General features: G+C 41.6%; 1 protein-coding gene across 3 annotated transcripts in view; it reads right to left on the bottom strand.

Annotated features, from left to right (window-relative positions):
• The window catches only part of TSPAN4 (tetraspanin 4), a 461,954-nt gene that overhangs the window by 372,901 nt on the left and 75,185 nt on the right, over positions 1-13,868 (bottom strand). The window contains exon 1 of one of the 3 annotated variants that reach the window (XM_061380321.1): positions 13,243-13,423. The exons of the other annotated variants lie outside the window; for them this stretch is intronic. Within the exon in view, the coding sequence (XP_061236305.1) occupies positions 13,243-13,298 (56 nt within the window). The 5' untranslated portion in view covers positions 13,299-13,423. Of the gene's footprint in view, positions 1-13,242; positions 13,424-13,868 lie in introns of those variants that run through there. 3 annotated transcript variants of the gene reach the window in all.

The following is a 13,868-nucleotide window of genomic DNA, read 5'->3' as shown; positions in this document are numbered from 1 at the left end:
GACTCTTTTGGACTGCTTGTCTCCAGCACTGTCTTTTTTTTCCCTGTCTCCCAACCTATCCAATTCAAACATCAAAAATAAATTAACTTGTCAGATTTTACCACCACCAGCTCTCTCCTTCTGCTGCCTTCCTGTCAGAGCTTTACTTCATCTTGAAAAATCTGCTGTGTTGAGTGGTTTTGTTTGCTTAAGTGGCTGGATTTGCCACCTATGTACTAGATTTCTATCACTTTCAAAGCAGAGAATCAAAACTTGCTGAACAGCTCACTGATCACAAGTGATAATTCCCAGTTTTGGTTGGACAGCATTCTTGTAAGGCCAGGAGAGCACCAACAGGGAGGTGCAAAACTAAGACCAGATTAAATAAAAGGCTGGGAGATACCAAAATGTGGCTTGCTGTGAAATAGATGTTATTTTAAAGGTGTGCTTTGCACTGCATTGCAAATAACCAACAGCACTGAGTGAAGCTCTTGAATCAGTGACCCACTGGCCCAGATGTGACAAGTTAGATGTGTCCTTTAAGAGAACATCTGTGAGCAAGACAACTCTGTTAACGAGATGCCACAACACACTCACACCACCAGTCCTGAATCACAGGTCAACATGTGCGTGAGATGAAACCCAGAGAGACTACATTTTAATCTATGTCAAAATCACAGAACTATGTCAAGTCACATTTAATCTATGACAAAAGCAAGGGGGCTCCAGAATAATATTCCTAGACAAACAAAAATGAACATTTCTTCTGACAGCCACAAAGAGCCGTCCACTTTTCTTAATGCCTCCCTACCATAATACCTAGGCAAACCAGCATATTTTCTCCCTAGAACTTCAAGGGGTACAGACCAGAATCAAAGCAGCAGTTCAGATCCCCTCCTTGCTCCACCAAACTACCCTGGTGCTCAGTGTATTATGCCCCATAAATGTCAGTTTCATGGTCAAAATCTGCTGTGGGTAAGATCCTGGCAGAAATGGAACAAGAGCATGTGAAAACACTGATAAATACTTGAAATGCAGGTAAATCATCCTTCTCCCTTACATGCCACATGAATTCCTAGCCTTCTAAAACATGCACACAAGAAGATCGTGTCAAAACTGTATGACTAAGGTGATGAGGGAAGGAAAGGGAAGGAAAGTAACACAAAAACTAGATCCAGTCACTGAAACTCCACCTATGTCTCTTAAAATGACTGTAGAATGCAGAGGGGAGCTCCTCCCAAAAAACAGGGGTTGGGGAGAATCATTTGTACTGTCATTGCAGGAATAAAATTTTGCCTTGAAATAGCCTGCAGTGAAAGCAGGCAAAGAATGGTGGAGGGAAAAAAGACACACAAATGTGACAAAGCTGCAGGGATTTCCAGCCCTCTAGCACCAGAAAGGAGAACAGGACCACAGTTCATTGCTGCCCCTTCCTCCCCAGCCCCGCTCAAATAAACCCTTTCCAGCAATCCTCAGCACAACTCTTCCCAGACAGACTGCAGAAGAGAACATCTAAGCACAACCAGAAGGATCCTGAAGAGCCACAGAATTTGTGGCTCTCTGCTCCATGCCAGACCTCATCTATACAAAAAAATGACTCGAGAGTGTGTGCTTCCTACTGTTGCTTCCATCAAGCCCCTGTAACCAGCTTCACTTTCCTTTGTAAATAGGCTTTATTGCTTCATAAAATGGATGTACAAGTAATGAGTAAAACCCCCCAACTTACTGGGGAGGGAAGCAACACTCAGTGTATCACAGGCCATAAAAGACATTCAAAAAGAACAATATTAGCCGAAGAGTCCAAAAAAGATTTGTGTGACAAAGAAACAAAATATTGGCTCTGACACAAGAAAAAGCTCTTCTGAATACCAATGTGTTCCATAAAGTGACAAAGAAGCTCAACTTACCTCAAAGGAGATTAAGTAATATAACATAGCACCTGAGGAAATGAAGGAAGGTAGAAAAGAGAGGCAAGCAAGCATAAGCACAAAGAGAATGAGGACCCTGAAGTCTGTTTCACGTAGCTGCTTTATCTTCACAAAGGAGATTTATATCTTTTCCTTGGAAATTCAGCATTCAGGAAACTGGACTTAGTATAACTCCATAATAATACCCTCTTTTCCAGTCCCCAGGAAACTATAATACTGATTTACTGGTCAAAGAAATAAATGTGCCTCAGAGTTCCATACAAGGCCTTTCTGAAGTCAATCCAGCTCTGTGATGGATAATCAAAAGTGGAAAAACACCACAGAAAGTACTTGTGTAGATAAAAGAAGCTTTCTAAAGGCCAGTGCTCCTGTTATGACGGAATAATTTTCATTCTCTAGATAAAGAGCTGGAGATTAAAAGTAGAAAAAGTTAAATCATACAACCAGCTCCCTGGGTCCCAGGATGTATTTGCTTGTTGGGGACTACACTTTACTGAAATGCTTAATCATTTAAATTGAAAACTGGAAATACTTCGCATGTGATTCACTTGAGCAAATGTTGAAATCAACATCTGTGCTAGCTGCCCAGACTGCTGCTACAGTCAACAGAGAGAAATAGGCACCTGCAGGGCAAGGTTCATCTGTTTTTAAAGCAGTGGTCTAAACCAGGGTCAGATGAACTGTGTCCTAAAATACCTATTTCTCTTTCCTGACCAGAAGGAGAGTCCATATAACTCAGATGCAGACAGCTAGTTTGTAGGCATCTGAACCTAGTGGTGGGTTTATTTCTTGAAGCATCAAAATGATTGCAGCACCTCACTTGAGACTCAAGTACAGACACAAGGTTTGCAAAACTGAATCCACTTCTCACTACAACAACCAGAAATTTTATTCTGGAGAATGCAAATACATGTCTCAAGCTTCTATACAATCTATGATACCAATTAGAATGAATCAACATGCAGCCCTTATAGTTGCAGATAGCCTTTAAAGGACAAGCAAAATGCAAGGTGGAGCAACACTGTACTCTTGAGCCTGCAGGTTGATACAGGACTTCAGCGATGATTAAGAGCATGAACAGTCATTGGAGGAAAATTCACAAGACAGTTTTGCTTTTACAAAATAATTCTCCATTAGATTAATGTCAACAGAGCTGTCCCTCAGCTCCTAATCCCATGTTTAAATGCATCTTAAAGAGCAGAAAGAAAGGTTATAAAACCCAGATTTCTGTTAGAACAACATACTTTCTTATTGGTAAACAAGGCAAATGAGTCCTAAAATACTAATGACGAAGACTGCAGGTGTCCAAATCCATGGCCTGGCAGAAGAGCTCATATAGCCCTAACTTACCAGCCCCTGACAGAAGGGGAACCCTAGAATTGTTCCTTTACCCTTCTCCTGTCAAGTTTTGTCCCATGATACAGGTGGTTGTGAACAGGTTGAAGATCTGTCCACACAGACCACAGCTCCTCTCCCTGTTCATTTGCAAAGGGTTCTCTGGGAAAAGCACAGGCAGGACTGGGCCACCTTCACCAGGATGCCAGCAGCCCACAGCTGGTCACCATCTTTCCAATGTCCTACTCAGAAAAAGAAGCATCCTATGTGCATTGTCCACAGCCAGGGAATGTTAGACAACTACTATAGATAGACCAACTGTACTGTGTACACAAATAATGCAGCTCTCACCAGCCTGTAGTATAAACTGTCTTCCCTCCATCTGGAAGGGCTGGGCACAGCTAGAATAAAGTCTCTATTCAACCAGGAGCATTTACTAATGCAGTGGCCATTTATTCCACATGGCCTGAAGTCTGATTAGGGATCATTTGCTTGTCCTGAAGTACAGTGTTTACATAGCATGAGTTGCCAGTTGGGGCTCTTGAACACTGCTGTGGTACAAACAAATAAAATAAGCCTTATTCAGACCAAATGCCAAAGAAGAGGCTGTTTGCTTGCCCACATTCAAGATTAAATACAGAGTGATTCGGAGAAAACTCCAGGAACAAACTTGCCAACAAAGTTTTCAAGCTGACAAGCAGGTATTCTTTATTGCGGCGCCGGGAGACAGGGGGGATAGCTCCTCCTAACGTGTGTCTCCCTACTGCTATACAAGCCATCCTTATATAGTCCCTGGGCATACATGGATATTCATGAGGCTACATATGGATTACATAATTTTCCAGAGAGTTCCCCGAAAGCGTACAGAATTGTGGTGGTGGTCTCTGAGGGTCGTTTACTTCTTCCAACAATCTTCATCACTTCTGGCAGCCTTTGAAGCACGCGCAGTAGATGCTCATACCAGTTCAATTGGTTCGTTAGCACCAGAGACATAATAATCCTCCTATCCTCCTACTTATCAGTTAGTTTAACTGTAGCCCATCCTGGACACCTGCAGTTCCCAGATACTCCTTATCCCTGTGTCCTGCTCTTCTAGACTGTTTTTTCTTAAAACTATGCCAACTGTAACGATTTATCTTGTGAGAATTCTCAGTATGTTCTCTAGCTGTACTCTATTTTTTTCTCTATATATCATGCACCACAATAATTTTCCATTGCTACTGTTACAAAGTCATCAAACTTAATATTACTTAAAACTGATTCTAAAGGTTTTTATGTATTCCATTTTGTGATTTTGGGCCTCCTTGTCTCAAGAGGGCTGGGCTAACCACTCAACTCAAAGTAAACCAGACACTGACCTCCTTTGGCAAGAATAAATAGCTATGGTGAAGCTGCTTTAGGACTCAGAAGCAGTCATTTATTAAAACTGAGCGATTACTCCTACCAATGAAAGGCAAGGGGACTTCAGCACACATGAGAAAGTGTCCAATCTCAGCCTCCATTTCAAACGTTAATTACTTTCCAGTATACTCACCTGATTTTTTCCTAGCTTCCATGGAGGATAACAAAAACAGACTGGTACAGAGATCTTCATCTTTCCTTTTCGAAATGTATATAAATTATGCAATTGCACTTTAAAGGATTTATAGCAAGTGACTAGGAGAGAACTGCAGCGTGAACTAACACTACATGTGACAGAGCACAAGAACAATACTTTCAAAAGCAGAGAACAAATCTTGGAAAGAGAAGGTATAAGGCACTATAATTGCACATGTGAAAAATCATTAATGGTCAATGGATGTATGGCAAGTTATTTTAAATGCTAAGTTTCTGATATACTTCAAATGATGCAAAGGATGCCTGGAGCACAAAGGTGGCTTCCATCTTAGTGAAGATGAATGCACATAAAGATATGTGCTTTCTTAACATACGTATCTGATAAATCATATACATGTACTGGCAGTGTAATCTAGCAGGAGGGGCTTACAGGCATTTTCTAAAAGCAAAAGTTTGCCATTGTAAAAAGATTTCTTAAGTATTATAAATAAAATTATGATCATGGAAATTAAACACCTGGAAGTATTTTGCCAAAATCATCTAGCTCTGAACTAAAATGCCAAGAGAAGGGTAAGGAAAGAGCAATTAATTTTCTCATAGGATTTCAGTTAAAATCCAGAAGGCAGCTTGTCTCTATTGGCATTTAAGTTTTTAAGAAGTATGGGGCATTCACTCAATTGATTTTAGGACAAATGTATTTGTATTACTATACCTTTAATCAAGACTTCAGTGTAAGGCACTGTGAAGCAGAAGAAAAACAGACCTTCTAAAGTCAATCTTAGCTATGCTAAGAGTAACACATTGGTTCACATATAAATGGCCATAATAAATGTTTGTAGCTCCTGCAATAAACAAAATTAAGCCATCCTGAATAGGAGAACAGTAAGGTATGGTAAGTGAGGAGCTCAGACTGCCAGAAACTTCATGGTTGGCTGCAGTCCATTATTCCAAAAAGGTTAGATGTCATTGAATTTGAGTATATTACAAGAGACAGTGTGGAACAAACAAACAAACAAACAAGACTGGGAGAACACAAGGAATGACAAAGAAAACCACAGCCAGCTTGACCAGCATCCTAAGGTGAGCACTCCTAACTGTGAGACTGTTAATGTCAGTCAGATCATCACTTCAGGTGGGTTTTGGGGACCATGAGCTGACCTTCCCTAGCAGCCCTGTGCTACCATCACCATAAGCCCAATGGCTAAGCAGTCAGAGAGAGTGTATCATCAGAAGGGTTTACGAAAGCACAAGAGCTCTGCTGGGCCAAGCAAAGTGTCATTGCCCCCAGTTTAAAGGCAGATAGAGGGAAAAATTGTGCAGTCCATTCCCAGAGAGAGCGCTTGCAGCACAGCCTAGTGACAAACCCTGACTTTGCGCATGGCAGGCTAAGCCTTGCTCAGAACTACATTCTGCTATACTTCAGTGCTAACAGGAGGAAAACAGCAGTACACCAAACAGTGAGAGAAATCCCTCAAATCTTCATGATATACCAAGCCTGAAGGAATGCACATTATAGAAGGATTTAGTTTGCTGGCAAGAAATCAAACATACAAACCAAAGATTATTCATAAAGATCAAGACAACCTTCAAAGAAGCCAGAAATCCAGGGGGAGGCAAAGTATTTCCGAATAGTTCCACTCTCCTTGCACAAGCCAGGGAAGCTCAGAGAGAGGGTCATAAATAATGGACTTTATTTTCATTCTTTGCATATATGGTTGCTGGTGCAGTGCCCAGTGTCATCCGGAGATGGAAGTTGATAGTGAGCCATTTTTGGATATTCAAAGATACCTTAAAAGGGACCTTTTCTTGGAATAGGAATGCTCAGTTTCTGGAATTCAGACTCCTAGTAAATTACTAATTGCTTTACACAGTCTTCAAGTATAAGAGTACTTTTAAGAAAAAACAGATTTCTGGTAATAAAAGCCTCTGTAAGCTAAAAAAGTCAGGCATTTCAAGACACAGTGGTTAAAGGCAGCCTATTCAAATTAAGGTACTGATACGAGGAAAGCTAGTGCCTGGAAAACATAGGGTTGAAGTACTTTTAGCTTAACTTAGGTCTTAGAACTATGTCTGTGTTGTAGGTCTGTGGTAAGATAACACAGTTTAGTAACACTACTAAAATAAGTGAATTATTTCTCTCCGTTCTGCTTATCAGTTGGCTTGGATACAGTGCATCCTGAACATCTGCTAGCTTCGGATACTCTTTGTCTACACATCACATTTTGCTTGCAATAAATTTTATATGAAGGTCATAAGGTTCTAAAACTATGCCAGCTATCACTAGTTTAGTCCTAGATAATTACTGTGAAATAATTACAGGAGCTGCCCTTCAGAAAGTTACAGATGTCTTCAGAAATCCCTGAAATGGCTGGTTTCAGCTAGTTTTGTGGTTACTGAGGCACCCAACTCTGCCAAAGATGAAAAGCACATCGTGAAGACTGCTTGCTTCATCCTCAAGACCCCTGCCCACGACCACCGGAGGGCAGTGCGCAAACACCAAGAGGAGGAGATTTATGATAATGACTTCCTGAACTAGCTGTAATATGCCTTGCCTATTCACAGAAATCTAATGAATATGTATGTTTGTGTGTAATAAATGTCTTTTTGCTTTACCCCTCAGCATGCAAGTTAAGAGGAGTGATCCCCCCCTTGCACCCAGCGCCATAATAAACATACCTGCTTTATAACTCTTCTTGAGTTGTAGAGTCTGATTCCGTGCATCAGTACCTCTTTAAACATCAAAGTAAACAACCAGTGACAGAACTCCCCTTGAGCAGAGAGTCATCATTCATTTGAAGACATTTGATGTCTTCAAAGCAAGACCAGAAAATCCTTCTCAAATATATGATCTAGCTTAAGCCATAGTTAATGGTTAAATGTAAACTAGTGTTAATGAAAGCAGCCCTTCCCAAACACTCATATTGTGAGCAATTCTGGTCACACCAAAATTCAAAGATGATTAACTGAATCAAGAATAGGCACACTAAAATGTTGGTAATAATAGGAACTCTACCACAAGAGAGTATCGGTTGTTTAAGCTGGTAAAACACAGCCTTGTAAGGGACAGGATCACTGTCTGCAAATACACATGAGGAACAGCGCAGCAAGAAAAGAACCATTTAAATAATAGAATTATCTTGGTGAAGAAATGAGATATACCAACCATGAATGCTTCTAGAAACATCTGAGTATGGAGCACTCGTGATCTGGAGCAGCCTTCCAGTGCGAAGAGGAGAAGCAAGCAGATAAAGAGAGAACCTAAGAGTGCACAGAAAGGGCTCCTGCCCCATGCAGGGTGCCTGCCCCTCAGCAGCAGGCAGTCTTCCCTAGGACTGAGGCTTGGAAAGTCACGTTGTCCCTTCCAGCTCTGAACTTATACACAGAGTCCAATAACTTGGTAACCAGTTAGTACTGGAAAACTAGGATTTATATGTGTTTTATTTTTTTGTTGCTTATTTCTAAACAGAAATGTGTCTTTTTTTTTACAAATGGAACCTCTATTTTTCATCAGTTCTCTGACGTCTCAAAAGAACATGCAGTAAGAGGAACACATGGCAAGAAGATCTAATTTAGGATCCAACCTTGAGTAGCCTGTGCAGTCAGACAGGACAGCACAAGAAGCTCTTCACTCTACCACCAAGAGAGGTGGACTTCACAGTTCATAGAATCCTAGAATGGTTTGGGTTGGAAGGGACCTTAAAGATCATCCAGTTCCAACTCCCCTTCCATGGGCAGGGACACCTTCCACTGGACCATGTTGCTCAAAGCCCCTGTCTAACCTGGCCTTGAACATTGCCAGGGATGGGGCAGCCACAACTTCTTGGGGCAACCTGTTGCAGTGCCTCACTACCCCCATAGTAAAGAACTTCTTCGTAATATCACAAATGTAAATCTCCCTCTTTCAATTTAAAGCCATTCTGCCTTGTCCTAACAATATATGCCCTCCTAAAAGGTCTCTCTCCAGATTTCTTCTAGACTCTCTTTAGGTATTGGAAGGCTGATCTAAGGTCTCCCCTGAGTCTGCTCCAGGCTGAACAAGCCCAACTCTCTCAGTCTGTCTTCACAGGAAAGGTGCTCCAGCCCTCTGATCATCTTCATGGCCTCCTCTTGACTGTAAAGATCAAAGAACCAACATTAAGGTCTAAGAGATTCAGATAAATAACAAAGCAGCTGTGCTCTGCAGTGGCCAGTCTCAAAGCATGTATCCTTCTTTCTAGAGACCAGATCCACAGGCCCTGGATTCAGCAACCCTTTCAGCAGCACACTGAAGTCAGTAATCACATGACAGTTAAAGCCAAAGTCACATCAGCCTAGTAAGGAAGCTGTTGGAGTTGCTCTTGCTCTCTCTACTTCAGAAGCAGCCTACAATAAAATTATCAAAACACACATACTAGGACTCAAGAGAGCTTGGTTACCCTTCTGACAGTTCACCTCCTATCCTTAGTCTCATCTCTTTAGGTGAGGTTCCATCTCTTAACACACATACATGGGCATCTCAAGAACATTTTTCATTAGTAGCTTAGCAACACCTGAATGACCTTCCAAGCTTATAGCAGAATCTTTCTCTTAGTCTTGCAATACAAGGCATTTGCTGGGAGTTGGAAAATGCAGGAACAAAATATCACTAAGCTACACCATTCCTTGGAAGTAAGACTAACCCTAACAGAAGTACCTAGGAAAAAAGTATTCAGGAAGCAAAAGTCATAAGCTTTCCATTACCACTTCATTGTCGCAGATGCCCTCACTCTCCCACTCTGTACACAAAGCTTTCCCTCTTTGGAAAGCATAAAGAGACCCTTGTGTGCTCAGAACTGTAATGTGAAAACAAAATTGTGTGTTGATGATCTTCAAACTATTTAATGAAGCAGTTTCAATTCCACCCTTCCTTCCTTCCAACTCCACCCTCTCCTCCAAGAGGAGAGGTTGTTTAGGTTAATATGAAGGGAAAAAAAGCAAGCTAAAAATAGCCTCCTTTTTGCCTTATAAAAGTTAAAGCTATGAATAAACAGCCTGAAACAGGAATGCAATTAATCTGCTCACTAAATTCCTACATTGCTTTCTTGTTCAGTTCTTCAAAATATTTTCATAAGGATCAAATATGCAGACTTGCTTCTGCAGAGCCAGTGGTATCCCAGAATTGCCTGCTGCCTTGCAGGTAAGGTAACTGGCTTTGGCATAAAGAGGAACAGGTTATGAGACTGTTAAACAAAGATAGAGCACGAGATTGTTAAATAGTGGCATATTTGAGCAATGTCCTTGCATCCTAGGAACAAATATGAAAAAAGAATTAAGAAAAATGCATCAAGAGAACACAAACACATTTCTGTTGTTTTCCTTTACTGTGGAATAGATTATCTCCTAAGATCTACCTTCTCACTAAAAAAGCACTCACACTGTTATCCCTGTCTTAGACCCAAGTCACATCTGTGCCTGACAGCAATAGCTGTCAACACTGAAAGAGCATGGTGATCAGCCATCCTTTTCACCCTGAGCTGGGAGCCAAAGCAAGGTTGGCTCATATATTTGCAGCACGGAGCCAAACTTCTTTAATGTACTCTGTTCTCCACACTATACCAAGAAAGCAAACAAGCACATCAAACCCCAGGGAGTGTCCTTACAGTCTGAATATTTGAACCCTAACTTGATTTTATCCTATTTCTTTTCCACTGCACCACCAGTGAGATTCAGGTAATGCCTAAGAGTCACATGTACTACCCTATTGATGCAGACAGAAGCCTCTTGGCAGAGTTGCCTTTCATTCCCATATTCCCAGTTTCCCATAGCATGAGGCATCACAGCATGTTGCTGTGGGGTGCTATAGACACTGCTATGATACCTGATATGAGTTACATTTTAAAACAGAAAACCACCTCCCTCTTCTTACAGAAGATGAGCCCTCTGGAAAGAGAAAGGAGATGCCTCACTTTCATCTCAGAGTTCAGAGGGAATGTTTTATAGCTGTCAATCCTATCAAGATCCTACTCATTGACACAACTGGGACAGCAACTATTCTGAGGTAGGCTGTGAAGACATGAAATAGCCAGGGTCAGAAGAGGACATCACCTGGTGACATCTGGAAAACAAGGTGATCCTAAAGTAAATGCTGAAAGCCAACACACCACAGGCAGGCCAGCTGAGTTAAGCAGATTTGACTACACAAGGCAAAGCCACATGAAGAACAAAGCAGTACCTGCTACTGGAACCCCAGGTAAGAAACATGCAACCAAGTTGTTTGCAACCTCTGGTGTCCCAGGTCCAGGCAAGCACTTTCACTCAGAAATGAGACACACTTGGTGACCACTGGGACAGGGGATGCTAGGATCTCATGCTCACACCTCTGTATCTCTGGCATGGCTGCATTTCCCACCTATACACAGTGCTCATCATCTCATTTTGACTGCCAAAAAGACTTCAGGGATACTATTTGGACTGTAGAGAAATATTAAAGAAAGACATCCTGGTTAATACTTACATTACTTCTTCAACCATTTTACTGGAGCATTCACTGGCTCCATGCTTACCCTCAATTCCTTTCCAAGGTGGAAAGTGTCCTTTAACAGAAAGGACACTGGCACAAAGACTAAGTTATGCTACTGAATTCTCAGAGGGAATCTGAGAGGAAATCTCAGAGGGAATCTGCAAGCAGACCAGGGAGCTGCAACTGGACTTGCAGAGTTCTAAATTAGTTGCCAGACCTTCCAACAGGCGTACCAGCCAAGATGCACTTGTGCAGCTGACTGAAAGTTTGGTGGCTAAACAAAAGCAAAAACAAGTCAGAGATAAAAGTCAAGGATGGTGTGGGTCAAGGTTAGAAGCAACTGCACCAGCAGGACTGTCAGTGCATCATCTACTATGCATCCAGCATCATACCAGGGCTGCTCCACAGCAAGCTTTGCTCAAGTAGGTACAGCTGCAGACTCCTGCCTTCTCAAGGGTGCAGGAGCCAAACGTTACAGCACAGGAAAAGCCTTTGACGTAATTTTTCTGCAACCTCACACCTTGCTGCCATCTAATTTTAACAGATGCAAGTAGAGGTGGCTTCTGTGGGTTGAACAGGGATTCAGCTTTCTCAGGGGACTGAAAAAAGCACAAGGGAATGGACACTGACTCAAGAGAAAGCAGTGGAAGTGTGTGGAAGCAACCCTGCATTTGATCTGAAAGGCAAAATCTTCAAAAAGCAGCCTAGGCTCTTTCTTTGCAGAAAGCAGTGTCTAGGCTTCTTTACAGCACTTAATGTATCTGAGATTGTACGTACAATCACTGATCCCAGTGACACCCCTTACAATGATTCTCTTAAGACAACCACAGTCATTTGAGATAATTTGTCAGGAAAGCTAATTGATATAAATCAGCATGTCTTTGTCATAGCTAGTAGATTCAGCCAAGTATCTGTCCATGCAGCAAGAAGCTTCTCCTTTGAGCAGTGTTCTCTGTCAGCTAACACAAGACATATCTCACTTAAACCCTTTATCCTTCCTGCACTTCACTCAACCAAAATTCATGGTCCACAGTAAGATCCATCCATCAGAAAAAGTGTCTGCAGACAGGATCAAGAATCTAAGTGATGAACAGGGGAAAGGAGAGGGAGGGGAATTCACAGGCAACCTCTGTTACAAAATCATGGTCTTTAGCAGCAAAGCTCACTAGCAGGCTTACTCTCTCTCGGAGGAGAGTACAGAGACTGAGTTCCCCACAGCTTTTTAGCTTTTTTTTTGCAATTATAAGAGTCACTTCTGCACAATACCAAATCAGAAGGCAAGAAGGGACAAGCTGACCACTTCATACGCTGTGAAGTTCCCCATACACCAACACCAAGCGCTTTGTACCTGGGCCACAGAGAATGGAGTGGAATTCTAAGAGTTAAGAAATTCTGATTACAGTGATCAGGAAGAACAGTTGTAATGCATGGTAAAACCATGGCCTTGATCTATATTCCTAATACATAAAACGTGTCTCAGACCATGTCTGTAGCACTGGAAGTAGTCTTCCAGCTAAGCAGTTGTCTTCTCCTTCAACTCAGCCTCACTTTTAACTACTTTTGATTAAAATTATTACTTTCATTCAATATTCAGTTTCTGACAGGTATTATTTTCTATGTATGCTGCAACCTGGCTTTACCCTTCCAGGCAAAACCCACCAGCACACTAGAAACAACCTCTCCTATTTTACAAGTCATATATAATTTGTGCATCTGCAATATTGACAAGAGCTAGAATCACACACTGTGTCCAATTCTCTTTCTATAACCTTTCAACAGTGATTTTGGGATCTTTTCCTTTTAAAGCATTGCTTCCTCCTGCTATTGTTACCAGTTCTTAGCAGAATCATTTACCTTAGCACAATTACTTCCCTTACGCCCAGCCCCATAACCCAAAACCTATACAACGTCAACATTCGATGCCATTTAATTGTACAAGTGTCCTATGCTCCCTTAAGCACTTACCAGTATTTTTTGTTTATTGAGTCTTCAAGTTTTCCTCCAAGCAAACACTTGCACATGCATAGCTTTGTTCCTGCCCTTCTAGACTTACAGAGGGATTCCTCACAGGAGATACGTGACTGATATAATCAGCTCTCCCAGCCAAGACAAGACAGGTAAATAACTGTCTGAAAAACAGAGACAGCTTTGCAAGAAATTCTTATGGGTGAGAAATATTAAAATCATTTGAGTGTATTTTACTGAGTTATTGCCAGAAGAGAATTATTGACAGAAGAATCACAGGCAAGTTATGTGGACGTTCACAGAGAGCTGGTAGGGGTAGGGAAGCATTTTCTTCACTGTATTTCTTTCAAGTAGAAAATAAAAGAGTTTGTGGGAAAGAAGATTTTCCGGAGTTTCTGTTTGGTATCCAAATAGCTCTGAATTAGCTAGCTCTGGCACACTGCTGAGAGAATTCCCATCACTCATTTTAAGAAGATACCTAGGAACAGACTTGTGAACACTCTAGCACCAAGACACCCTCCCCTTTCACACGCACAGCCTGTGACTAGATGCCACACATGTATGATGTGTTTGCTTCCTTGCTTCTGCAGGGAAGCCTGATCTTCTGTACCCAAGCAATAATTTTC

This window comes from Neopsephotus bourkii, unplaced genomic scaffold (genome assembly GCF_033783945.1).
Source record: "Neopsephotus bourkii isolate Nb327-2 ecotype Australia unplaced genomic scaffold, CSIRO-AGI_Nbou_v1 NB_1792, whole genome shotgun sequence".
NCBI lineage: Eukaryota > Metazoa > Chordata > Aves > Psittaciformes > Psittacidae > Neopsephotus > Neopsephotus bourkii.
This window is presented reverse-complemented; position numbering and strand designations above follow the sequence as displayed.